The sequence below is a fragment of the Diplotaxodon limnothrissa genome, linkage group LG3, assembly GCF_057381915.1.
Source record: "Diplotaxodon limnothrissa isolate DT_005_m linkage group LG3, D_limnothrissa_male_GT1.1, whole genome shotgun sequence".
NCBI lineage: Eukaryota > Metazoa > Chordata > Actinopteri > Cichliformes > Cichlidae > Diplotaxodon > Diplotaxodon limnothrissa.
In genome coordinates, this window is record NC_140598.1 from 21,143,805 (window position 1) to 21,171,501 (window position 27,697).

Sequence of the window (27,697 nt, forward strand, 5' to 3'; positions counted from 1 at the left end):
TAAGTAATGAAGTGAAACAATGTCCAGAAAGTCCAGTGTGTGTGTAAGAACTGTGTGTGGGTCAGTACTGTGTGGTGGTGTGATTGAGAGACCGTATCGCCTGCGGGAAGAAGCTCCTCCTCAGTCTCTCTGTGTTGGTCTTCAGGGAGCGGAATCGCTTTCCTGACCTCAGCAGAGAGAACAGTCTGTTGTTGGGATGGCTGAGGTCCTTCACGATCTTCCTGGCCTTGGTCCAGCACCGCCTGCTGTAGATTGAGTGCAGGTCAGGGAGCTCGGAGCGGATGGTGCGCTCAGCTGACCGCACAACCCTCTGTAGAGCTCGTCTGTCCTGCATGGTGCTGTTCCCGAACCAGGTTAAGATGTTTCCCGTCAGGATGCTCTCTATGGTGCACGAGTAAAAGTTCCTGAGCACCTTGGAGGGCAGTTGGAAGTCTCTCAAGCGTCTGAGGTGGTAGAGACGCTGACGGGCCTTTTTCACCACGGTGTTGATGTGACAGGACCATGACAGGTCCTGCGTGATGTGAACTCCGAGGTATTTGAAGCTGTCCACTCTCTCCACTGGGCACTCGTTGATGACGGGGGTCTGGTAGTTCCTCTCCTGCTTAGTGCTGAAGTCCACTATCAGCTCCTTTGTCTTACTGACGTTTAGAAGGAGGTTGTTCCTCTGGCACCAGTTCTCCAGATTCCTAATCTCCTTCAGGTAGGCCGTCTCGTTGTTATCAGAGATCAGGCCCACCACGACGGTGTCGTCAGCAAACTTGATGATGGTGGTGGAGCTGGTAGTGGCCACGCAGTCATATGTGTACAAAGAGTACAGCAGGGGGCTCAGAACACACCCCTGGGGGGCTCCAGTGCTGAGAGTGGTGGAGGCTGAGACATGTCCGCCCATCCTTACTGCCTGTGGTCTGCCAGTTAGGAAGTTGGAGATCCACTGACACATAGATGAGCTGAGTCCCAGATGCTCCAGCTTGGTGGTGAGTGTGGAGGGAATTATGGTGTTAAATGCAGAGCTGTAGTCTATGAAGAGCATTTTAACATAATTCCCCCTTCTAGTGTCCAAGTGAGTGAGTGATGTGTGGAGGAGATGAGAGATGGCATCGTCTGTGGAACGATTTGGACGGTAAGCGAACTGTAGTGGGTCCAGTGTGTCTGGTAGTGAAGAAATGATGAAGTCTCTGACCAGGCGTTCAAAGCACTTCATCACTACTGAGGTGAGGGCTAAAGGGCGATAGTCATTGAGAGAAGCAGGGTGGGGTTTCTTCGGGACAGGGACAATGATGGACTCTTTGAAGCATGTGGGGATCACCGACTAGTTTTAAGTCTGCCTGATTTTGGCCAGAAATATTATTTTTGTTTCTCTGCTTTGAATTGAAATGCCATTTAAATGCTTTGTTTATGGAAATTTTAACAATAACCTACAACACAACCTTCGTGAGCATTATTTGAAGTGGGTTTAATAAACACAAAACAATGTGGAGAGAAATATCCCAGCCAAACACTAGGATGATCTCTGCCCAACAGCCGCCGCCCTGGCATCTTATATACACACAGAGAAAGAAAGACCTTGTTTTCTGCTTAGCGGTCACCTAGAGATTATCCCTGATAAGCAGAAGGAGTCTCACTATCTGTTTAAGTCTAAGGAGCATGGAAAGAAAAAAGCACCTGGACTTCCTTAAGTCGCTTAAAGACGTTTCACCTCTCATCCAAGAAGCTTCTGCAGTTCTAGGGTCAAATGGTGGAGAGTCAGAGAAAACGGGTGTAGGTCACAACCTTGGCTGATATAATGTAATATGAATGTTTTACATGTGCCGCTGTTGTGTTGATGGTGCAGAGATGCTGCAAAGAGTGTTTGTGATATCGAGCACAAAGATGTCTCTGTGCTTCAAGATTCAAAGTGTTTATTGTTATGTGTCACAAGAGAAAAGGCACTTCTTTGTGCAATGAAATTCTTTCTTTGCTGTCCGCCCACAGATGCCGATTAATATATACACTAGAAATAGAACATATAAATACAAATAGTACAAATAAATAGCTGAAGACAGAAAAGGAGACAAAATATGGAGATTTGAAACAGATGTGTGCAAAAGACCTGTAGCTTAATATGCTGGCTTAATATGTAAGTTGACCTGATGTGCAAAAAAAATTATTATTACTGTTCAGAATGGGTCAGCTGTTCAAGAATCTGATAGCAGTGGGGAAGAAGGAGTTAGTGAGTCTGGATGTTCTGGATTTCACACTTCTAAACCTTCGTCTCGAGGGTGAGGTCCTTAGTGATGTAGACGCCCAGGTACCTAAAGCTGCTCACCCTCTCCACTTCTAGGCCCTGGATAGACAGCGGTGGGTGAGGCCTCCTCTTCTTCCTCATGTCCAGTATCGTCTCCTTTGTCTTGTCAGTGTTGAGGGTGAGGTTGTTGTCCTAACACCATGACACCAGACCGGCCTCCTCTCTCCTATAAGCCGCTTCGTCTCCTCCAGTGATGCGACCAATCACAGCAGTGTCGTCTGCGAACTTCAAAATGATGTTGTCTTTGTTGGAGGTGAAACAGTTGTGGGTGCACACGGTGTAGAGGATGCAACCTTGTTGGACACCAGTGTTTGTAATAATGCTGGCTGAAGTCCTGTTGCCGATCCTGACAGACTGAGGCCTGCCAGTCAAAAAGTCCTGTAGCCAGTCACATAGGGTGGGGTGCAGGCCGAGTGTTGCCAGCTTGTGAGTGAGTTTGTGTGGGATGACAGTATTGTTTTCTTTGTCTTTGTTTTCCGAGTGGGAGAGTGAATAGTGAAGGGCAGCAGCGATGATGTCTGACGTGAACTTATTGGACTGGTAGGCATACTGCAGGGGGTCCAGAGTGTCTGTGATGTTGCTCTGGATGTAGGCCAGCACCACTCTCTCAAAGAACTTCACAATGATTGGAGTGAGTGCAACTGGTCTATAGTCGTTCAGTCTGTGGCTGGTGTCCTCACCAAGTGTTGTTCCTGCTGTTTGAGGTGGATGAAGCTCCTGAGACGGAGCTGTGAAGGAGCACAAACACCTTCAGACTCTTTCTCACATAAATGGAACCAGAGTGCAGATGTGTTCCTGATGTTCACTCATTTGATGTTTGGAGGATCAGTGAGTTCAAGTCCACACTGAACTTCTTTAAACAAAGTCCCAGAGCAGCATCCAAAGCTCACTTATTCTACTTTGTCAAAGGAGCTTGCAAAGAAAAGCGTCTGGACTTCTTTAAGTTACTTGAAGACGTTTCACCTCTCATCCGAGAAGCTTCTTCAGTTCTAAGGTCAAATGGTGGAGAGTCCCAGATATAAACCTAGTGGGAGTGACCCCCACAGAGGGACAAAAGGACCCCCTGATGATCCTCTAATCGCCTGAGACAAGGTGTGAAACTGGGTGTGGGTCCCAATCAGCCAGAGTTTCGGGTGGGTTCATTGTGAAACCTGGCCCCACCTTATCATGCGAATTCCTGAGATCAGATGGCCCAGGATGTGAGTGGGCGTTAAGGCGTCTGGGAAGGGATCTCAAAACTGGATTATAGATGGCAGAGAGTTGGTGCCGTAAACCCCCGCCACAGAGGCGGGGGTTTACGGAATTCGCATGATAAGGTGGGGCCAGGTTTCACAATGAACTCACCCGAAACTCTGGCTGATTGGGACCCACACCCAGTTTCACACCTTGTCTCAGGCGATTAGAGGATCATCAGGGGGTCCTTTTGTCCCTCTGTGGGGGGTTACTCCCACTAGGCTTAAATCTGGGACTCTCCACCATTTGACCTTAGAACTGAAAAAGCTTCTCGGATGAGAGGTGAAACGTCTTCAAGCAACTTAAAGAAGTCCAGACGCTTTTCTTTGCAAGCTCCTTTGACTACGATGGCCTGGATGACTGAGAACCTTCACAGACTTATTCTACTTTGTATTTTCTACTGACTTTTATTTGGATTTCATTTGGACTTTTTCTTTGGCTTCACTTCAGTTTCAGTGAGTTTCCTGAGAGGATTTTCTTCTTTCACTTTAGTTTGGATTCTTTCAAATGTTTCCTTTTGATTGGTTTAAGTCTATCTCCAAATAAACCTTACCTTGATGACTGAGTAGCTGGGTAGTGCAGTGGTAAAACTACACATCTTTGAAGCAGGAGTTGCAAGTTTGATTCCCACCCAGTATCCAGTAAGGATCCTGGCTTCACCCCTCATGCTAACCAGAAAACCCTGGAATGGCGTGGCTTTGTCTGCAGCACAAACACAAGAACATTTCACTACACATCGTTCTCTGTATGATACTGTATATGACAAATAATAAAGCTTGTTTGTTTGAGCATGCATCAAGACAGTTTAAAAATTCACATTTTTATTTATTATGGCAGAATGATTGATAGGACCAGATGGCCCTGCAGTATAAAGTGATCTGGGAGAAACACCACTGTATATCAGTGAAGCAGCAACATGTTTTTGTGGTGTTGCACTTTGTAGACGGTCCCTGAGCACTTCTCTCAAACTCAGCTGCACCTGGAGACAAGCAGGGTTTCTTTCACATCCACCTTAATGTTGGGATTCAGATGCTGATGGTGTTCTGATAACCTTTCTTATCTGTTATTGATCCAGTTCAAATATGTGGCATTATTTCAAACTTATGTGGTTCTTTCAATAAACTCAAACCAAATGGAGGCTCTGCTCTTTCCACGGTGAATCATGCACCCACGCCCTGGAGGGTTTATCAACTTCAAGTTCAGCCTCTGAGCATGTTGAACCAGTTTACTGGATCACAGCCCAGCAGGAAATCCTCTCTGTTCGTTAGCAGTGAGGCAGGAATGGCAGAGTTTTGAGATGTGGATTCACTCAGTTATGAGCAGAGTGATCAGGACTCTGTGTTTGCTGTCCTTCTTTGAAGGATGATGAAAAACTTGCTGTCGTTCCTGCTCCTCGGTAAGAAACTCCAAATATATTTAAAAGTCTTGAAGTGAGTAAACTGCCTATTTCAGGCAGGAAATGTTTACAGCAGCCATGGAAATATGTTTCATGGATGCCTGAGTAAGAGTCAGTTACTGGATTAGAGTCTGTTAACTGTTTATTGGTTAAATTATTTAGTTTTAAGCGATTCTACAAAGTTTTGTTTTGTGCAGATGCATCACAGTCAGTCAAGTAGAGGGGAAGAGGGGGACGTGTGTGTGTGTGTGTGTGTGTGTGTGTGTGTGTGTGTGTGTGTGTGTGTGTGTGTGTGTGTGTGTGTGTGTGTGTGTGTGTGTGTGTGTTGGGGAAAGATCATGAGTACAGCAGAAAACAGAAACAGGTTTATCCACTTGAGAAAGAGCAAGAGGCTGAAAAGACATTTAACATTTAATTTGACTAATATTTTCTTTTTTGTGTTTCTTAAATCTGCACAGACATTGAGATAAGAACATTGTCAGGAATTCTTGTGATCATGATAATTTGGGCATGTGGTAATCTGATATTGTGACCGTCCTAATCTACATAATTAGTGTTTTTGCCAAGGTCCGGAGTCTGGTGACTCCATGTTTGTGTTTTTTGATTACTAATATGCTTCGTTTCATTCGTTTCTGGATATATTTTGGTAATTCCTCCTCCTTAGGTTTTGTTCCTGTGGTGTTAAGTGTTTCATAGGTTTGGTTCTCTTTATTGATTTCTGCTTGTGTTATATTTATAGTTCCTAGTTTCTAGTTTTCTGTCCCACGTTTAGTTATTCTCATGTTGCATCAGTTTCCCTAGTCAGTCATGTCTCCACATCACAGTGTGAAGTCTGCGTCTTTGTAAATGCCTCTTGTTTCCTCTTTTATTTAGACAGTCTTGCATCCCACGTTCAGTGTTTTGAGTTTTGCTTCCTTTGGTTCATCATGTCAGATTATGTTCAGCTATGTCTCCCTCCTGTTGTGTATTCCCTCTGTTGTGGAAAATCTTAAATAAAATTGCAACCACCAGATGAGCATCTCTTTTGAAGTGAGGTTTACTAAAAAAAGAAAAACACAGCAGTGGAGAAAACATTCAGGTCAAACACCAAAATGGTTGTCTGAATATTGACACCGCCTGAAACTCTTTTATACCTTCCCAAACACTCTCAAAGAAAGAACATCATATATCCAGTCCAGCTCATCCTTGACCCCCTCCCGCTCTATGGATGGATCTCTTGAACTTTACAATGGGCCCTCTGTGAAAGTGCAATAAACCCACTTGTGATAACATTATACATGCATACATACAAGTGGTGACAGCAGTGATCTTGCTTTACTAAAGTGATATGATTAAAATATGTGATTAATACATCAGAAAAGAAATCTTCCACCACACCTCGTAGCCCTCTGTGTATATATTGTGGGTGTTTCCTTTGTTCCTCGTTGGGTTGTCGGCCAATATTTGATTCCTCGTGGTTCCAAGTCCCCAGGTTGCTCCAATTTCCTCTATTGTGGTTTTCTCGTGTTTAGCTTTCCCCTGTTTAGTTGGTTTTTCTTAGTTTCCCCTTCCATGTTGTTTTAGTAGCTTTTTTGTGCAGTTTTTTTGTTCTGTTTATCTGCGCTTGGGTGTACTTCTCTCCACATGACCTGCCTTTGCCAATCATGAGTAGCCTGGGATGATTTCTTGCCCTAAATTATTTTCTCACTTCTTATGCAATTCAACAAACTGACCACATTCAAAAAGGGAAAGTTTTTTTTGCCTTTGCCATCAGAGCATCATGACAGTGAGATTACCGGACAGAAAAAACAGCGAATCCACATTTTTGCCCAGATTTGGCCTCTTAAAGGCATGTGGGCCTAAACTATTGATCAGCTGTTAAACAGCCTGTTTCACTTTAAGCGTTGTTTTCAATAAATTAAATGCTCAAAAAATGTTTTGTCTCACTCCCATTTCTTCTTGTTGCATGTTGAAGCTCTACTTGGAACCTTGTTAAGATCCAAACATGAAAAATACGATTTTTTGCCATTTTTGAAGTGTCTTAAACTTTGGATCAGGACTGTAAAATAAAGACCAGGAAGAGGTGTATATTCCAACATTAACTGTAGACTTAGCAAAAATCATTTATAATTAAATACACCAAATGATTTTACTCTCCTGAAATGAATAACAGACCATGTCTTGCTTTGGTGGAATACATCCTAAAGACTTCTTCAAGCCTTGTGAGGTCTTGCTCATGCTGGTCTCTCTGCTTCCTGCACAGCATGGAGTTCATTTGTGTTTCTGTTCCTCTCCTCAGTTTCCCAGCATGCCCTGTCTGTGGTGGTGGAGGTGAATGAGGGGGCAGAGTCTGTCCTGCTGCCCTGTGAGTTCTCAGGTTTAATACCTGAGAATGACTCCACCGTGATGTGGACTCACGAAGATCTTTATAACAAATCTGTCCATCTACGACGAAAAGAAGGAGATGATCTTGGAGAGCAAAACCAGGGTTACAGCGGGCGCACATCGATGAGGCCTGATGCTCTGAACACTGGAAACTTCAGCCTCACTCTGAGAAAACCACAACTGACTGACAGCGGCAACTACGCCTGCTCCATCAGTGATGGAATAGAAGAAAGGAGACTGATAGATATACAGCTGCAGGTCAAAGGTCAGACACAAACCCAAATACTTGCTGTACTTATAGGTCAAAAGTCAGCGCTATGGACAAAGGTCAGGGGTCAAACTGAAGGGAATAATTGGTCAAATGTAAGGCAAAAAAAAGCAAAGACAAAAATGACTGGGTAGGTGGAGAGATTGAGTTGGAAGGGTTTTTCTTTGGTGTTTATTCTTCGCCCATCTATTTTTACACCACTCTGAGAGCCTGATTCTGCTGGAGGGTCTTTACCTTTTAATATTAAGCGCCTTGAGATGATTGTTGTTCTTCTCTTGTGGTAAGTGAAGAGTGAATGATGGCAGAGATGAGTGGAAGTAAGGAAGAGAGCCAATATTTCACAAGTGCTGTAGGCAGAGGATAAAGATGAGATGTGGCCGGCTTTGATTTATATATGAACTCAGAAATGTCAGATGTATTAGGAACATGAAAGGTTCAAAATGGAGAAAAGGGTCTGAAGAGGAGATAGACACAACATTCGAACTGAGTTGCTGGTGAATGTTATTAATGAACGTGGTGAAGAACAGCATCAATGAGTTAAGGGTTTCAGATGAATAGAAGTGTGGTGGGTAGACCTCAGGGCGTTGAAGACGTTTGTTGAGAAGCGAAAACAGGATCCTGGTGTTACCTTCATAAGAACTGAGTTGAAGATTTGTTATTACCGTATTTTCACGACCATAAGGCGCACTGTGCTAAAAGGCGCAGTCTCAGTTATGTGTGCCATTACTGTATTTAACACACACACATAAGGCGCACTGGATCATAGGGCGCATACAAGTACCGTATGCGTATTTAAAAATAAAGCAGGAGCAAAACAAAGTTTGGTACTCACATTTTTATCATCAATCAAACCCATCGAAGTCCTCATCCTCTGTGTCTGAATTGAACAGCTGCGCTAAATCTCCATCAAACATGCCAGGTTCACTTTCTTCACTGTCAGAGTCACTTTCCGTGCCGTGCGGCTCCTCGGAAATGATGCCGGCTTTTGCGAAAGCTCGAACAACAGTCCCAGCAGACATGTTAGCCCAAGCATCTACAATCCATTGGCAAATTGTGGCGTAACTCGCCGGGCGCTGCCTTCCACTCTTGGTGAAACTGTGGTCTCCATCGGTCATCCATCGCTGGATGTGTTTGTCGCCGATGTGTTTGCTGCAGTAGGAGCGGAAGATGGCCAGCTTTTCCTTATAATCCGCTGGAAGTTGCTGCGCTACCGTAGTCCTGGTCCGGATGGAAAAATGGCACCGTTTCATAAAAAGTGAAAGTGAAACTGCTTTTAGCCGAATGGTGACCGTCGAAACGCTTCTCCCGCTCGTTCTTTGCTCGATGATCGCCTTATGTCCGCGGAAACTCAGCTGCGTCTTCTTGACCTGTCGGAGCTTGTTTTCCAGCTTCCTCCACTTGCAAACCATCGATTCATTAATCTTAAATTCTCTCGCCGCTGCTCGATTTCCATGTTCCTCCGCGTAGCTGATGGCCTTCAGTTTAAACTGTGCTTCGTAAGCGTGTCTCTTTGCCATTTTCAGGGTTGTTAAAACAACGGTGTCCTGCATAACGCACATACCTGTTCTTTTATACAGGTATGTGCAATAAAGTCAACGCACACACTTCACCCTTTAGCGTTCTCATGGTGTTCTCTACTAGGTCCTCCTTACAACACAAAGGGCGCACTGCGCTATAGGGCGCGCCGTACTTTTTGAAGAAAATCTAAGACTTTTAAGTGCGCCTTATGGTTGTGAAAATACGGTATATAATTCTCAAACACGTAGCTTAAAGCAGATAACTGATAAGCTGGAGAGGAAATGGCGTATCACAAAATTAGAAGATCATCATTTAGCCTGGAGAAATAGTTTGTTGCTTCATAAGAAAGAAAATTAGAACACCTTAGTATTGACACACACGTCTGTGAATATATTTCTAATGTATTTTTTACTTTTTCCATTGGTCAGCAGTTACATGAAACTGTTAAGGGTTTATTTGTTTTGTTTTAAGAAATGTGTTGGAATCAGCGTTTCTTATTGTAACCAGAGATTTTAATGATTTGACATTTATTATGATCTCTCAATTGTTGGTAACCATAGCAATAGTTCATAGAGTACAGTTTAGCTGCCATTCAAAACAAAAAGAGTCAGAGAATATTTTTATATGATTAGAGGATAGAGTTAGAGATCAGGAATGCAGCTGTAGGTCAAAGGTCATGTTGCTATTTTCTTTATGTTTCTCTACAGAACAGTTTCCATCCTGGGCCACAGCTCTCCTGGTTCTCCTGGTTCTCCTTGTTCTTCTTGTGGTTTCTGGAGGTCTTCTTTTTTATTTCCGGCACTATTTCATGTCAGGTGAGTGTCTCCTACTACACTACCCATAATACCACTGGTTAGCAGGAGTCATCTGGTGGCTCCTTGACTGTTCAGAGCAGACACATGAGATCTTCATGGTTTCTGTGCTGATGTGTGTGAGACATGGCCGACTGTGGAGGCTCAGTCTGTCTGTTCTTCTGCTCTTCATCCAACATGTCTGCAGCACTTTACAGGACGCTGCAGACTAGTTACCAAAGAACGAGTCAGGAACACATCAGGAACAAACTGAGACACAATCTGACTGAGACTAGCCCCTTTTCCATTAGTTACTTGTCCATTAATCGGATCGACTGGTTTTACATTGCAATCCAGTACTACCCAGAGTGTGTGGTTGTCATCATAGTAATGCTGCAGATACAAATACAGCATCTTTCAATTGCTGCCTCATTCTTGACAGGACCATCACAGATAACTGGTGGATTCCTGACTGATTTCTGGCTGACCTAACTCTAATGACATCCTCCACTTGTTATGTGAACAATGTTACCATGAATGTTAACAGCATTTATGAAAACCAGTGGTAATCTCGTGTGCATCCACTAGGGAGAGCAGTGCTAATTAAAGTTCATTCATGAGCTCTATAAATATAACAACAGGGGTTATGCACACTGGACAAGCAGAAAGCAAAATGTGATGTTTGCATTCTACGGTTATTGATAAATAATGTTTCATGAACATGAAAGCATGGCATGGCAATTTTTTCCCCAATAAATTAACAGTAATGGGAGTAAAAATCACAGTCCTGCCTGCTTACTCAAGTTGTCTGCCATGTAATCTTAGTACAGTATAATACTATTGTGGTTTATTTTTATACTCCGTTTCAAAAACCCACTCCAAATCCAACAACTGGTACATGTACCCCAAATAAGAGCCCAACCTCCAGTATGTATGTATTTAGTTATGATCAGAATCAGAAATACTTTATTGATCCCGAAGGAAATTATGGGTTACAGCAGGCAGCATGCTGGTTGGCGCATGCACACTCACAAAGGAACCGTCCAACCAAACATACTTACACAACATCACATCGGGGAGACAGGTCAGAGAGGTAGGCTGAAAAGAAAAACAGCGAAAATACACAACATGAGGTAAGAGGGGGAGAAATAAGCTCCACCCAGACTGAGCTCCTGATGGGAGAACAGTTTGAGAACAGAAAAAAACACCTCAGCACAAAAGCACATGACAAACAACAGGGTGAGTAGGGTGAGAGTAAGCCAGTGTAGACAGCATATCCAGTTCTCCAGCATGCGCTGGGCCCAGACCTGCCGTCTGACCTCGGCTTTGGAGATAAGCGTTCATCATATGCATCATATCATCATCATATGCAAAATTTATGGGGAAGAATCGTCTGAATCCTGAAGATGAATAAATAAATAAAAACTTTAATAGCACAATTTGCTAAAATGTATTAAATAAATGTCTTAACAGTAATTTTACTAATAATGCATGGATTGCATTGTTTTAAAATGCAGTAAACTGACGACTGTGAACCCCTGTATTTTTGTTTAGCTTTCCTTACTTGCTCTGTACATCTCAAACTTAAGTGTAACTTAACAAATATATACAAAATATACCAAGTAGAAATTTCTACTTGGTGAAATGACCTGACAGAACATGCTGACACACTTTTTTAACAAAAATATATAAAACATCTACTACATGAAAGACAAAAAAAAAACAAAAAAAAAAAAAAAAACCCAGAACGACACAATTAAAAACAAGTTGTTTGTTGTTCCCATTTCCAAAGACCCAGGCCAGCCCCCATGAAACATAGCTCAAAAAAGCTGATAAGAGTTACACACCCACGCACATCTATCATGCTCAATCAGAATCAGCGTACTTTATTAATCCCTAAATTATGTGGGTTACAGTTGCCACAATCCAGTAACAGTAACAGACTATTAACTAGACTAAACAATATGTTACAGATTTACAGATTTAAGAAAAAGCACAATATATACAAATCACTCAATAATAGATATCAAGGACTGGCAGAGGTAAGTTAACACTGGTCTAACGCTTTAATTTAGCTTGAAAAACATTCTCCAAGGAACAACTTTGAAACACCTTCATAAAGACAGCAGAGCACTTAAAAGAAGAGAAACTAGATAAAAGTCTGGCCTCTGAAATGAACAATATAGAGAAATTATAAGATGCTGAAAACTTTTAAAATTTGTAAAAATTTAAATAAATCTAAAGAATAATTTCAAATATTAAATTGAATCTAACAAAAAAATGAAGGCCATGCTCATAATTCAAACCGGGGTCTTAGCAAGTAACAACCCAGAAAACTATTCAGAAATGTCTGAATTGTCAAACTGCCTGTAAAGTTTTATCCAGTTATTTTACATTTTCAAAACTTAACTTTTGTTAACATCACCTCATACACTCAACTTTTGTTATGTTTTATTTGGTGACAAGGTTTACATTGAAAGTTCAAAAAATATGAAATTCAATTCATTTTTATGTAGTCCCAAATCAAAACAGTGGCATTAATGTTTTTTTGTATTATAAGGCAAAGAGCCAACAGTGATACTGAGAAAATATTCTATAGCGAACCATCCAAGTCAAAGTATTTTTCAAGAATGTGCCGTTTCTCTGTGACTACAACTGAGTAAATGTTTATTTTAAAAGTAGGTACGTCATAAGGGATAAAGTCAGCCTCTGGCTGACCTCAGAATGCTTTATTGTACTTAAAACCGTACAATAATTTGGAGGAAACCCCAACAATCAGATGATCTTTTTAACAGCAAAAATGTGTCAGAAAGGTCATATCCTGGTTAAAAAGACGACTCCAAGGTTCTTCAGAGTGTTACTGGAGGCCGAGGTAATGCATTCAACGTCACTATCTATTGAGACACCATGTTTTGTTGTGTTTTTTAGATTTTTAGGGCACATTAACCTTCATTTTATATAAATTTGGGAAAAGGAAATTAAAGCCTATGTCATTAAGGCGTGGCTACAGTTTAATTGTCATCTTTCATTATACATGAAAAAAAATCTTTGTATCGTCTGAAATGAAAAAGTATGCCGTGTTTTCTTTTTTTAAGACTTTTATTTAACTTTTTTCCCCCCAACAAATACAAGACTGGTTCACATCCAAAACAGTAACACTGCACAGCACTAGAGTATTACACATTCTCCAGAGTCCACAGAGAACTTGTGATTATTTATGTCCAGAATTGTTGTCCATTAGAATCCAGTTTACAGGTTACTCCCAGTGCTTCCAGTGGTTTCTTCCATTTGTCCACAATAATTCGGGAGCTCCCATCAATATAATGTCCCAGCCTGATCAGAGTCATGACATCAATGATGAGCGACTTCCATAGAGAAATGGAGGGAGGCTCAGCCCCCACCCATCTCAACATGATGCTTTTCCTGGCCAACATTAACAGTGACTGAATTACATGCTCATGTTGTACCAGTGAGACAGGAATATATCCAAATGAATGCATTAATGGGTTTTCTGTCGCCTGATGACCAATGGCTGTGCTAATATTGGCGCAGACCTTTTTCCAAAATGACTGAATAATAGCATTCCCACAAGAAATCTAGTGCCCACTCTGGCCTTACACTTGAGACAATTTGGAGATGTTCCCATATTATACTTACTATAAATATACAGAGAAATATACACATTGTGCAGGATTTTGTACTGCAGTTCTTTAAATTGGTTACAAACAGAGATTTTGGATGGAAGGAGCAAAATTTTGTCCCATGCCTGTATATCTATTTCACATTTAAGCAGCGTCCCCCAAGATTTTCTCAACCATGTTAATTTGTCCACAATTAGGGCATAAATCTCTGAATAAAACTTTGATACAAAATGTTTATGCTCCCTTTTATCCAGAAAGAATTTCTCCAACCGAAAAGAGGCTGTTGCGATTTCTGATGATTTAGCATTTTTTAACACATAATCTCTCAATTGCAAATGCTTATAAAACTCAGTCTTTGACATAGAATACTGGGACTTCAGGGATTCAAATGATTTAAACTCACCATGTTTAAAGAGGTCATAAAACCTCTTTACACCTACTTTATGCCATCCCACAAAGCTCGACCCTATGCTTTGCGGCAGAAGGTCTGGATTATTTATAAGCGTTGACAAAATATTAAACCGAAGGCTGCTGTTAAAAGGTTTTCTAAATTTTCCCCACGTCCACATAGCATTATATATCAGTGGGTTGTGCTTTATTCCATGAGGTAAGTCATTTAGATGTTTCCCTAGAAAGTTAACAGGTGAGGATGGTTTACATAATACTTCCTCAATATTTAGCCTTGGCAGATCATAACATTCATGTATCCAGGAAGAAAGAATCCTCGCTTGTATTGAGAGAACATAATTTTCTATATTTGGCTCTCCTCACCCGCCCAGATCTTTCGGTAACTGTAAAATGGTAAATGGCCTGTATTTGTATAGCGCTTTACTTAGTCCCCATGGACCCCAAAGCACTTTACACTACATTCAGTCATCCACCCATTCACACACACATTCACACACTGGTGATGGCAGGCTAATTGTGTGTCCAATTTAATTTTGGGTTTTCTTCCTGCCCAAATGAAATCCACCATAGCCTTATTAATTACTTTAATATCTTCTGATTTCAAAATGGCAAACAACATGCCTGTGGGATATAATATTTTCAGTAAGATTACCATCTTAATGAGATTTATTCTTCCCAAAAATAACATCGGAAGTGACTTCCATCTTCTCAGCATCTCTCAAAGATCTTGAACCATTCCATTTATATTTTCTCTATATAAGTGACTAACGTTTGGTGTAACTTTAACTTCCAAATATACAAAACCTGGTGGTGCCCAGTGAAAAGGTTTAACATATAAAGGTTCAATGTCCCCTCCACTACACAGTCATTATAACAGATTTATCAACATCTACCTTGTATCCAGATATAAGACCAAAGTCCTTGATACACCTAGTAAGAACAGGTAGAGAGTTAGCAGGGTCAGTCAGTGCCAGAAGAATATCGTCTGCATAGAGCAGAGTTTTATGTTGTCTATCCCCAATTTTGACTCCATGAACACTTGGATTTTGTCTAATGACCAAAGGCTCAATGGCCAAAGCAAATAATAGTGGTGACAATGGGCTACCTTGTGCTGTACCTCTGCTCAATGTAATTGGGGAGGATAACAAGCCTTTAGTTAACACAGATGCTATTGGTGATTTGTATATAATTTTGATCCACCCCAGAAACTTTTTCCCAAACCCAAATCTTCCTCCCCTTAATAAAGCCTGTCTGGTCAGCATGCACAATAGAGCACATTACCTTTTCTAGCCTAAGAGCCAGTATCTTTGAAAGTATCTTATTATCAACACCAAGAAGGCTAATAGGCCTGTAAGACGAGCATGACTCCGGATTCTTATCTTTTCTAGCTATCAATGTTATATTAGCCTGGTACATAGATTCTGGGAGTTTCGATTCTTCGAATGCTTTATTAAAAACCCTTAATAATAAACTATTTAACTTCACTTTCATTACATTAAAAAATTCTACTGGGAAGCCATCTGCCCCAGGACATTTCCCTGACTGGAGTGCAGATATAGCTTTATCCACCTCCATCAATGTGTGGGTGACTCCAGCAGCCACATGGACACTCCAGCAGGCTAACCTGATCTTCAGAGAGCTGAGGGAATACTAAGTCGTTTAGGAAAAAGCCTGAGTTAAGCCTTGTTAGGTCCATCTCAGACTGGTATAAATTTGTATAGAGTTCTCTGAAGCACTCATTAATCTGACGGTTTGCTACTTGCCTCTCACCATTCACATCCACAATAGCTGTGATAAAATAACTTGCAAGACGAGCCAGAAAGCGTTTAGGCTTATTAGCTGATGCAAAAAGCCGTTGTCTGGCACAAACATCTCTTTCAGTCTTTCACATTATCAAATTACGCAAAGATGTCCTGGTAATATTAAGCTCACTTAATGTTTCAGCTGATTTTGTTACATAATATTGTTTCTCCAGCTTTTTTTATATTATTCTCGACCTCTAACTGCCTTGTTAATCGTTGTTTTCTTTCATGACTTGTGTATGAAATAATCATCCCTCTAATGTAAGCCTTATATCCCATAAAGTTCTCGGGTCTATCTCCTCTTTAACATTTATTTCTAAAAATAATGTTGTTTGCTCTGTTGTGAAATGTATAAATATCTCATCCAAAAGAGACAGTGTGCTCATCTTCCAAGACATGGAGGCTCAATATGTCTCATGGGTTGAACAGTTAGGACCACAGGAGCCTCGTCAGAGAGACCTATATGACCAATATTTACCTGCTGAACTAACTGACTGATACACTTGGACATAAAAATATAATCTATACGAGATGCTGACAAGTGAGGGTTAGAGTAGAAAGTGTACTCCTTAGGTAGTGGATTATAGTGTCGCCAGACGTCCACAAGGTCGAGCTCATTTACAATTTGCCAAAGGGCTTTGGAATTTTTTGTCAAAGTAGATTGTGGGGGAAGTTTATCCATTTTGGGGCATAAAACACAGTTAGAGTCACTCACTAATATTATATTAGCACAGTCCATGTCCACTAACCCTCTCAGATTATAAAGTGGAGGTGCAGTGTTTTCAAATAATGTTTCCTCAGGAAAGTATCTATATGTGACCTCTGTGTAGTGTCTTCTCTGGTCTGCATTCACAACAAAAAGGCAATGGTTAGAATGCTCTCTTTTTAATGTCGTGGGCAATCAGCACAAAATCTAAATGGGAAAGCAACAACAGAGTTAGCTAACTATGCTCCCAATTTGTTTCCTCTCCTCCCAATAAAGAAATCTCACATAAACGTGCACTCAGTTCAACATAAAGACCGGAGAAATGACCCGCAACGAATGATGTATAAACAACAAAAATAATCGGGTCAGACTGTATTACTTTAACAGCCTGCGATATGATTTTTCCTCCCCACGACATTTGCGCATTCCTTACCTCGCAGGAATCCTCCATTATTCTGAGGATTACCCAGAATCCCTTGCCCTTTGTGAATATTGCAGGGTGACTTTTTCAACAGTAGGTGGCGCCAATGTCCCATTTAGCGGGATTTTACTTCAACTCTATTTAACTATGTTACATATACAGTAAAAAGTATTGGTCCCAGCATAGAACCCTGTGTAACTGTGTGATTAAGTTGCAGAAGACTGTTCATTTACGTTAAAAAATTAGAGCCTATCAAACACACATGATTAAACCCACAGCAGTGGAATTACCATAATCCCCAAAGTGTGTTCTAGTTAGAAAATACTGTGATCATTTTTTTTTCAAATGTCATATTGAGGTTGAGGACAGAAATAATTTCTGTGTCAGAAGATGATGATTAGTAACGTTCACTACAGCTCATGTTCTGCTTTGTTGCCCTCTCAGATTATAAGGTGGAGGTGGATTCAGGGGTGGAGTCTGTCCAACTGCCCTGCAAAACCACAGTTAACCTGCCTAAAGATGCTAAAGTGGAGTGGAAGAACAAAAACAACAGGAAGGTCCACGTGTATCAGAACGGCTCTGACCAGCTTGAAGAACAGCATCATTTTTACAGAGGGCGAACAAAGATGAAGAGAAACTTACTGGAACCTGGAGACCTCAGTCTGATCCTGAAACCCCCCACAGACACGGACACCTACACCTGCACCGTCTACAACAACAGGGGGGAGATTCTGATGAAAAAAGAAGTGCTGCTCATTGTCAGAGGTCAGTGCTGTAGATACAGGTCAAAAGTCAGAGATCAGACTTATGGATAAGACAACGACCAAATCCACCTGAAAAGTCTGCAAAAAGAATTTTCACCTTTTCACAGTGGGGGACTTTGAGTAAGCCCTAGTAAATAATTTTAGAGTATATGTACTTTACATATTCTAATTTTAAAATTATTATTTTGCTAGCTAGCAAACTCGCGGGATAAATTATTGAAATGCACTGAGTGTGATGGGTATTATAGCAGTTAGTTATGGCATAACAGCAATGTTAGCCAGGTACTTAACTAGCCAACTTAAGGCATTCTGATTAAAGGCTCAAAGTGAAGTTGTCACCAAGTAGAATATGGTTTATATTTTTGTGTATTGCTGCGGCTTTTTCAACTATTAACTTGCCCAGTGCGCATGCGCCAACCAGCGTGCAGCCTGTTACAGTCGCTCCTGCTTTTCTCTTAGTTTAGCTCTTTTTTCTTACGTATTCTTTTTTTTTTCTGACTTGTATTTTCCTCCGTTTTCTATCTCTTACTCAATCATGTGGATTGAGAGAGTTTTTGTTCTTCTGGTGGCCGTGGAACTGTTACTTTTATCATGGAACGGGACCGCGGCACATCTCCTACACGCACGGACTGTTTACTCCAGAGATCAGCTGATCGCCCTGATGCCGGCCGGCTCGCTGGCCAGGCCCACAGAAGTGCCCGCAGAAGTACCAGCTGAAATTTGGAGGAAAACACATCGGGGATGCAGAGGTCAAGGACAGAAGAGAAGAAAAAAGGTGACGGTGAGACAGCGGAGGCTCGAAGCGAGGAGGAGGTTTAAACCGTGTCTGCCGTCTATCGTGATGGGAAATGTGCGATCGTTGGCAAGTAAAATCGACGAGCTCTCAGCACTGGTACGGAGTCAGAGGGAATACCGAGAGTGTAGCCTGATGTGTTTCACCGAATCATGGCTGCACCAGGTCATTCCCGATGAGAATGCTTCCGTGGAAGGCTTCCACACTGTTCGGGCGGACAGGGACAGCATCGCTAGCGGTAAGCGTAAAGGAGGTGGGCTTGCTGTTTTAGTTAACAACCGGTGGTGTAACCCTGCCAACATAACAATCAAAGAAAGGATTTGTTGCCCGGACACTGAACTGTGTGCTGTTGGACTCAGGCCGTATTATTTACCCAGGGAATTCTCTCACGTCATCTTGGTGGCTGTTTATGTTCCCCCCTCTGCTAACCCCACAGCTGCATGTGACACTATCCACTCTGCCATAGCTCGGCTACAGACTCAGCACCCGAGTGCCTTTATTGTGATCTCGGGTGACTTCAACCATGTATCACTGGACAATACACTACCAACATTCAAACAATATGTGGACTGTCCCACCAGGGGAGAGAAAACTTTAGACTTACTGTATGCTAACGTCAAGGATGCATACAGCTCCTCCTCCCTCCCCCCACTTGGTAGGTCAGATCATAACCTGATTCACCTCACCCCCCGCTATGTGCCAATTGTGAGGAGGGAACCTGTGACCACCAGGACTGTTAGGAGGTGGTCAGAGGAGGCAATAGCGGAACTACAGGGCTGTTTCGAGGTGACCGACTGGGAAACACTCTGTGAGCCTCACGCCGAGGACATCAATGGGCTTACTGAGTGTATCACAGACTACATAACTTTCTGCACCGACTCCATTGTTCCAGCTCAGACTGTTCATTGTTACCCAAATAACAAGCCGTGGGTGACTAAGGACATCAAAGCCCTCCTCAACAACAAGAAGAGGGCTTTCAGAGGGGGCAACAAAGAGGAGGTGAGGAAGATCCAGGTGTTACTAAAGGACAAGATCAGAGAGGCTAAGGACAATTACAGGAGGAAGCTGGAGTGGAAACTCCAGCAGAACAGCATGAGAGAGGTGTGGAGGGGCATGAAGACCATCACTGGATTCAGGCCAACCAACAGCAGGGGAGCTGAGGGAGGTGAGAATAGAGCCGACGAGTTGAATCTGTTTTTCAATAGATTCGACACCACAGTGTCTGCTCCCACCCCCACAACCTCACCTGCAGTCAGCCTGGAATCCAGAGCCACACCACTGTGCCAGCCTCTCTCTTCACATGTTGCCTCCTGTGAGATTCCTGACACCCCTCCCCCACCCATCACCTTCACTCAATACCAGGTTGAGATGCAAATGAGGAGACTTCACTCAGGCAAGTCTGCTGGACCAGACGGAGTGAGTCCCCTTGTCCTCAAGGCCTGTGCCCCCCAGCTGTGTGGAGTCTTTCATAAACTGTTTATGCTGAGTCTGAGTCTGCAGAGGGTCCCGGTGATGTGGAAGACATCATGCCTCGTCCCTGTACCAAAGACGCCTCGTCCCAGTGGCCCCCAGGATTACAGGCCCGTGGCACTGACCTCCCACATCATGAAGACCCTGGAAAGGCTCATCCTGGACCAGCTGCGACCCATAGTAAGACCACATCTGGATCCCCTTCAGTTCGCTTATCAGCCTCGTCTCGGAACAGAGGACGCCATCATCTACCTGCTCAATCGTATCTACACCCATCTGGACCAGCCGGCGAGCACTGTGAGGGTCATGTTTTTTGACTTTTCCAGTGCTTTCAACACCATCAGGCCGACCCTCCTGGGTGATAAGTTAGCAGCGATGCAGGTGGATGCTTCTCTGGTGTCCTGGATTGTTGATTACCTGACAGGAAGACCACAATATGTACGTCTCCCACAGTGTGTGTCTGACAAGGTGATTAGCAACACAGGGGCCCCACAGGGGACTGTCCTCTCCCCCTTCCTCTTCACCCTCTACACCACAGACTTCAGCCACTGCACAGAGACCTGCCATCTTCAGAAGTTTTCTGATGACTCTGCGGTGGTTGGATGCATCAGCAGGGATGATGAGACAGAGTACCGGGCTGTGGTCGACTCCTTTGTCACGTGGTGTGAGCAGAATCATCTGCAGCTCAACGTGGCAAAGACCAAGGAACTGATCGTGGACTTCAGGAAGACCAGGAAACACTTGACCCCTGTTTCAATCCAGGGGGTCAGTGTTGACATTGTGGAGGACTATAAATACCTTGGAGTACACATTGACAATAAACTGGACTGGGCTAAAAACACCACAGCACTTTACAGGAAGGGCCAGAGTCGTCTCTATTTTTTGAGGCGACTGAGGTCCTTCAACATCTGCCAGAAAATGCTGAGGATTTTCTATGAGTCTGTGGTGGCCAGTGCGATCCTCTATGCTGTTGCATGCTGGGGGAGCAGGCTGAGGGTCGCAGATGCCAACAGACTTAATAAACTGATCCGTAAGGCCAGCAATGTTGTGGGGATGGAGCTGGACTCCCTCAAGGTGGTGTCGGAGAGGCGGATGCTGTCCAAGATAAAGACAATGTTGGATAACACCTCCCACCCACTCCATGACATGTTGGTCAGTCACAGGAGCTCGTTCAGTGAGAGACTGAGATTACCGAAAAGCACCACTGAACGACACAGGAAATCATTCCTGCCTGTGGCCATCTCCCTGTACAACGCATCCACTTAACACACTGTTTGCTGCTACAACTACACATGTTTCTTTTCCAAATATTTATTTATAAGTGACTTATGTATGTATGTATGTATATATATGTATATATTGTACTATTCTTAGTTAGCGTATTGTCTGTCTTGTCTTAATGTTGGTTTAAAATGGAGCACTGTAACAAAAAATAATTTCCCCCAGGGATCAATAAAGTATTCTGATTCTGATTCTGATTATGATGAACTTGGAACCTTTGGCAACACCTTAGGGGGAAATAATGGTAAATGCCTGGTGCATATGTGCACAAAGAATAGAATTTTGTGCTACTGAAGTTCCCCGGCTTTCATTCAAAAGCTGTTTATTGTGAGCACCTACACGTTAAACAACTTAAACATTATAAATGGCTTCAAGCTCAAACTGAGTTCTATGAGGCACTATCAGCCAGTGAGACAATAGACAAATATGTTTGTATGTGAATATTTCATACTTTAAGGCTGCCTGTTTTTTTTAAGGGAGATGAACATTGCATTATAATTGCGCATAATAATACCATAGATGATCGATTAAATAAATAGATTTTAGATAGATGCTTGTGCATTCTTAAAGTCTTATATGTTGAACTGAAGTATGTCATCTGTTCACAGCCCCTCCCAGTCAGTGCTGTTCTCTATGCCTGTCTTACTGTGTATTATTGTGTATACAATAATACACTATATGAATATAAGGCTATTAAAATTGTGTCTTAAAGGCTGCCAGTGCCTCTTTTTGCTGTAACCAACCTTTCTCTTTATTTCTGAGCTTTTTAAGGACTTTAACTGATGCATCAACCTTTGAAAATGGAAAGAAATCAGTCAGATTCATGGCTGCATCACAGTGTCACATGTAGTTCTCCACATCAGCTGGATTATATCTATAGCAGCAAACAGCAGCTGATCCACAAATCTTTGTCTGTGTTAATAAAGTTGGATCAGTTCAAATAGTTTGTTGCTCTGCATTCAGCCTGTTAGAGTCAACACAAATGTCTCCATCCGAGCTCATGTTGTGCTTTGTTGTCCTCTCAGTCCCCCAGGTGGAGGTGGAATCAGGGGTGGAGTCTGTCCAGCTGCCCTTCAAAACCACACTTCACCTGCCTGAAGACGCTAAAGTGGAGTGGAAGGACAAAGGCAGCAGGATGATCTATGTTCATCAGAACGGCTCTGAGCAGACTGAAGAACAACACCAGGCTTACAAAAACCGAACGAAGATGAATGAAGACCTGCTTAAAACTGGAGACATCAGTCTGACCCTGAAACACCCCACAGATGGAGACAACAGGACCTACACCTGCACCGTCTACAGCAGGGAGGGAAACATCCTGCTGAAGAAACAAGTGGAGCTGAAAGTCAGAGGTCAGTGCTGTAGATACAGGTCAAAGGTCATGTAGTGTGAATGAGAGTGAATCAGTGTGAGTGATGGAGGCAGCAGGAAACTAACAGGCTGACTATCTCAGTGAAAGACCATCTCTGAATTGAGGACTAAGGGTACATTTTTTGCCATCTTACTGTGATTGCAGCCAATCACCAACTTTCTACAAATGGTACTCATGGCCATTGATCAGTGGTCTTTGCTCAATGGTCATGAGAATTTGAATATTAATGCCCATTATTCCTTCAGTGGGCTGGTTTCAGTCATTATGCAAATGCATTTCAGACCCAGCAACACGCTCAGACAAAAACTGGTTCACCCGAAAGATAAAACGCCAAAACACAGACTTAACAATGTGGTGTATGCTGTACAGTGCAGCAAGGAATGCTCAGACCTCTACATTGGAGAGACCAAACAGCCACTTCACAAGCGCATGGCACAACACAGAAGAGCCACCTCCACAGGACAAGACTCAGCAGTCCATCTGCATCTTAAGGATAAAGGACACTCTTTCGAGGATGCCAATGTTCACATTTTGGACAGAGAGGACAGATGGTTTGAAAGACGAGTGAAAGAAGCCATCTATGTCCACTGTGAGCGACCATCTTTGAACAGAGGCGGGGGTTTACGACACCAACTCTCTGCCATCTATAATCCAGTTTTGAGATCCCTTCCCAGACGCCTTAACGCCCACTCACATCCTGGGCCATCTGATCTCAGGAATTCGCATGACAAGGTGGGGCCAGGTTTCACAATGAACTCACCCGAAACCCTGGCTGATTGTGACCCACACCCATTTTCACACCTTGGCTCAGGTGATTAGAGGATCATCAGGGGGTCCTTTTGTCCCTCTGTGGGGGATACTCCCACTAGGTTTATATCTGGGACTCTCCACCATTTGACCTTAGAACTGAAGAAGCTTCTTGGATGAGAGGTGAAACGTCTTCAAGTAACTTAAAGAAGTCCAGACGCTTTTCTTTGCAAGCTCCTTTGACAGCTCCTGCAGTTCTCCAGGGGCCTGGTAATGAACTAATCATGTGATTCAGGTGTGTTGACCCAAGGTGAGGTCTAAAACCTGCAGGACACCGGCCCTCGGGGCCTGGAATTGCCCACCCCTGTGTTACACCTCTTTGAAATCCGCTTGAAATCTGCCCGGTAACAAAAAAGGGAAAAGTGGATGTCTGCACAGCCCCTCACACTGATGATATTTGATGATGTTTATGTCAGTGTGACCACGTGGACCCTTAGAAATCAAGTGTTTGTGTCCACTGACATGTTAGAGTGCTTTTATTTTGAAATGCACACCGGAAATGATGTGTTTCCATAAAGAGTGTAGTGCGGTAAGTTTAAGAGAGCAGGGCCAAAACACACTGATGGATTATTGTGACATCACTGTTTGATTCTTCTATCAAGCAGAAGAAGAAGAAAAGTTCTCTTCAGCAGGGGAGGTCAAAGGTTAAAGGAGAGAAAGCACACAGTTCATGGAAATGAAGTAAAGGCCTTCCTCATTGTGATGACCTTTGACCTGCTGCCTGTTATTTTCACTCATTAACATGTGAAAGCAGCAGCTAGCAGCAGCTTTTAAGGTGGACTGTTTTCTTGCATGTTACTTAATGCAGGCGGTGATGTTGTAAAGCAATGAACACTTTAAGGGCAAATTTCCAAAGTGCGAATATGATCATGGAGACAGAGATTCAGGTTTAGGTGGAGTAATGACCCACCTGCCTCTCTTAAACAGCTAATGCTTAATGGCTGTTGAGTGAATACAGATGTTCCTTGTTGAACTTACACATGAGCTTCATTTCATGATCTGCAGAGTCAGTATGAAGTTTATTCTGTTTAGCGTCCAAAGAAAGAAAAGAGCTTCCTGTAGATCCTTGTACATGTGATGTCTGTAAGATGTCTCCTCTCTCTTTGTCTGAATGAATGTTCTTGAGCAGCTCAGCTCTGTGTTAATAACTGCTTTATTCCACATCTGTATTCATAAAAGTGAGTAACAGTGGATCATCTCTCATCTAATGAGCATTTCTAATGTTGTGTTTGTTGTCCTGTCAGTCTGTCAGGTGGAGGTGGATTCAGGGGTGGAGTTCGTCCAGCTGCCCTTCAAATCCACAGAAAACCTGCCTGAAGACGCTAAAGTGGAGTGGAAGGATGGGAGATCCAGAACGGTCCATGTGTATAAGAACGGCTCTGACCAGCCTGAAGAACAGCACCAGGTTTACAGAGACCGAACGAAGATGAACAAAGACCTGCTGAGAACTGGAGACCTCAGTCTGACCCTGAAATACCCCACAGAGAGAGACAGTGGAGATTTCATATGTGAAGTTTGGAGGAGTGGAAACATCCTTAGAACAAAATCACTGCTGCTCAAAGTCAGAGGTTTGGTCCTTTGTTTGTTTTGTTTTCCTGGCTGCCACTGAAGACAGACTTTCTGGACTCTGACTCATCAGTCAGAGTCCTCTGTTCCTAATCACTAGGGATGGGTATCGTTTAGGTTTTATCCTATACCGGTGCCAAACCGGTACTTTTGAAACGGTGCCGGTGCTCAAACGGTGCTCAAACCGGTGCTTAAAGAATGGAGAACACAAAATTGGTCCAAAAACCTCTCATGTTCAGCTGTTTTTTGTAAAGCCTTTTCTGCAGCTATGGGGCATATATGGTATCACTCTTGGCTGGAAGCAGTGCTTAAACAATGCAAAAAACACAAACTTTGTCCAAAAACCTCTCATGTTTAGCTGTTTCCCTCTTTTTCTTTGGTCATTTTAGCCTTTTTGTCCAGGGTGAAGGGAGCATCTGCCATCAAACAAGAAGACAGCCGCATGTAGCTATGATGATGTTTGCTAGTTCACCTTACATGCATTAATGTAATAACGTGGTTAGCCTACTCAACGTAAATTACACACGAACAACATTAAGCTACTCACGCAGAGAAGAACAGCTGCTGCTTCATCATCCTCATCATTTCTGCTACACTGGCAGGGCTAGGGGCCAGGACTCTCCTCTTCGGGTTTTTGGGGGATGTTGCTAAATCTGGGTCCGATAACAGGCACCACACCCGCAGTAGATGTGCACGGTGTGAGGTCTCGCAGCAAGCTATCAAATACGGCGCATTTCTCGGCTTTAAAAAAAACGCTATGCGTCGCCAGGTGTTTCATCGGATTTGAGGTGTTACCTCCTTTGACAGTATCACAGTATCAGCTTAAAGCACTTGTTGCAGGCTGCTGAGTTTGCATCTTTTGCTGTGAAGTACAGCCAGACTTTGACCGCTTCGCCTTGGTCATTTTTAATCTGTAGCTCTGCACTAAAAGAACGTACGTACCTGGACCCGCCTACTATCCTCGGAAACGTAAAATGATTGGCTAGAAGTGTATCACAGCTCAGGAAAAAAAAGCACCGAAATAAAGCACCGAAATGTGCGCTGCTTTTCGGTCTGGTTACTACCGTTTATGTCAGAACCGGCGCCATCATGGCACCGGATACCGGTACCCATCCCTACTAATCACCATCACCAAGGTGATTTCAGTTGCTGTTGAGAAGGATTCAGCCCACTTGTATTTGTGGATACATGCAGACTTAAAGATAAAGAAAAAAAAAAAAGAACTACCAAGACCCCCTTTTCCAAAAATAAGAGGGGGTCTATCTATATATATAGATAGATAGATAGATAGATAGATAGATAGATAGATAGATAGATAGATAGATAGATAGATAGATAGATAGATAGATAGATTTGACTTTGATTTGTGTAACAAAGTGATTTCCACGTCTCCTTCATGATGTGACAGTGTCAGAGCTGAATGCACTTGTAGAGTATCATGTTTTTATGGCTCACATTTAAAGTGTTGCAGCTCTAATGTACAGCTGTCATATTAGAAATAGAAGCAGCTCTGATTTTAGTGCTCAAAGAAATCTATGAAGTGATGAATTCACACATGAACAGTTTTCTGCAGCGTTCCTCTCGGCCTTATTTGCAGCTCCACTCTTGTTTTTGCTCTAATAATTATTTCTCTCCATGAGCTGTTTCTCTGCCTGAAGGAGGCGCCACTCCATCGCTTCATTTAGTGCAGAACAAGAGTCACAGGATGCTGCTCTGAACACCAATCACACTTTGTACAGCTCATGTTGTGTTTGTTGTCCTCTCAGTGTGTCAGGTGGAGGTGGAGGAGGGGGCGGAGTCTGTCCAACTGCCCTTCAAAACCACACAAAACCTACCTGGAGATGTTAGAGTGGTTTGGGAATGCAAAGAGCCTGAACCAGTAATGTTGGTCCACGTGTATGAGAACGGCTCTGACCAGCCTGAAGAACAGCACCAGGTTTACAGAGACCGAACGAAGATGAATGAAGACCTGCTGAGAACTGGAGACCTCAGTCTGACCCTGAAACAGCCCACAGAGAGAGACAGTGGAGGATATGCATGCTACGTTGTGAGGAATCGAGCTGTGGTTAGAAGGAAGAGAGTGCAGCTCAAAGTCAAAGGTTTGTGTGTACATGTTTACACATCTTTGTGAGGACAGAACATTGGCACTATACTTGTGGGGACAAGTTTTAAGTCAAATGTGGTTTTACTGTCAGGGTTACAGTTAGCCTAAATTTTACCATGACCTAAGGGTTCAGGTTTACTTTATTTATACCCATAGATAAATTGGCTTTATGAAAATAATTATAACATTTGGCATCCCCTCACAAAACACACACCCACCCATTAAACCCTCACAAACACATTTGATTATTACACAAGCAATAAAAAAAATGTAAATGAGATCAAGATGAATCAAATAAAACAGTTCTTATTGTGTTTAGTGACGGCAGCAGAGACAAAACTGTTTTCTTTGGAACTAGAAACCTTCGTCTAGAGGAAAGAAGCTACAGAGGCCAGGGGAGTCCAACCTGTTGTCTCCTCAGACGCAGTTTGACACCTCTGAGTCTCCCTCTTTTTCTTTTCCTTTTGTCACTTGTTCTGTTAAAATCTCTCCGTATAAAATCCGGCATACATGAAGTAAGGTCTTTACCACCATACGAGACGTTAAGTTGTAGCAGCTCATCACGGGAGTAAACAATCTTCAGCTGACTCACAGCCTCACACGCATCAGGGGAAACAAGCCGGCACAATAAAAATCCAACAACAATGAATAAAAAAGAATCCATGTCTCACTGTTAGTGGAGCAATTATCACCTTGAAAACCCGTCAC

The 27,697-nt window shown here is 42.8% G+C and overlaps 1 protein-coding gene across 2 annotated transcripts in view; it reads left to right on the top strand.

Moving 5' to 3' along the window:
- The window catches only part of LOC146634883 (uncharacterized), a 65,367-nt gene that overhangs the window by 37,262 nt on the left and 408 nt on the right, over positions 1-27,697 (top strand). Inside the window, exons 1-7 of one of the 2 annotated variants that reach the window (XM_085378905.1) lie at positions 4,880-4,913; positions 7,192-7,542; positions 9,771-9,878; positions 17,277-17,597; positions 22,166-22,492; positions 24,564-24,887; positions 26,652-26,984. In XM_085378905.1, the coding sequence (XP_085235031.1) occupies positions 4,880-4,913; positions 7,192-7,542; positions 9,771-9,878; positions 17,277-17,597; positions 22,166-22,492; positions 24,564-24,887; positions 26,652-26,984 (1,798 nt within the window). Of the gene's footprint in view, positions 1-4,879; positions 4,914-7,191; positions 7,543-9,770; positions 9,879-17,276; positions 17,598-22,165; positions 22,493-24,563; positions 24,888-26,651; positions 26,985-27,697 lie in introns of those variants that run through there. The other variant, XM_085378897.1, reaches the window with a different exon arrangement.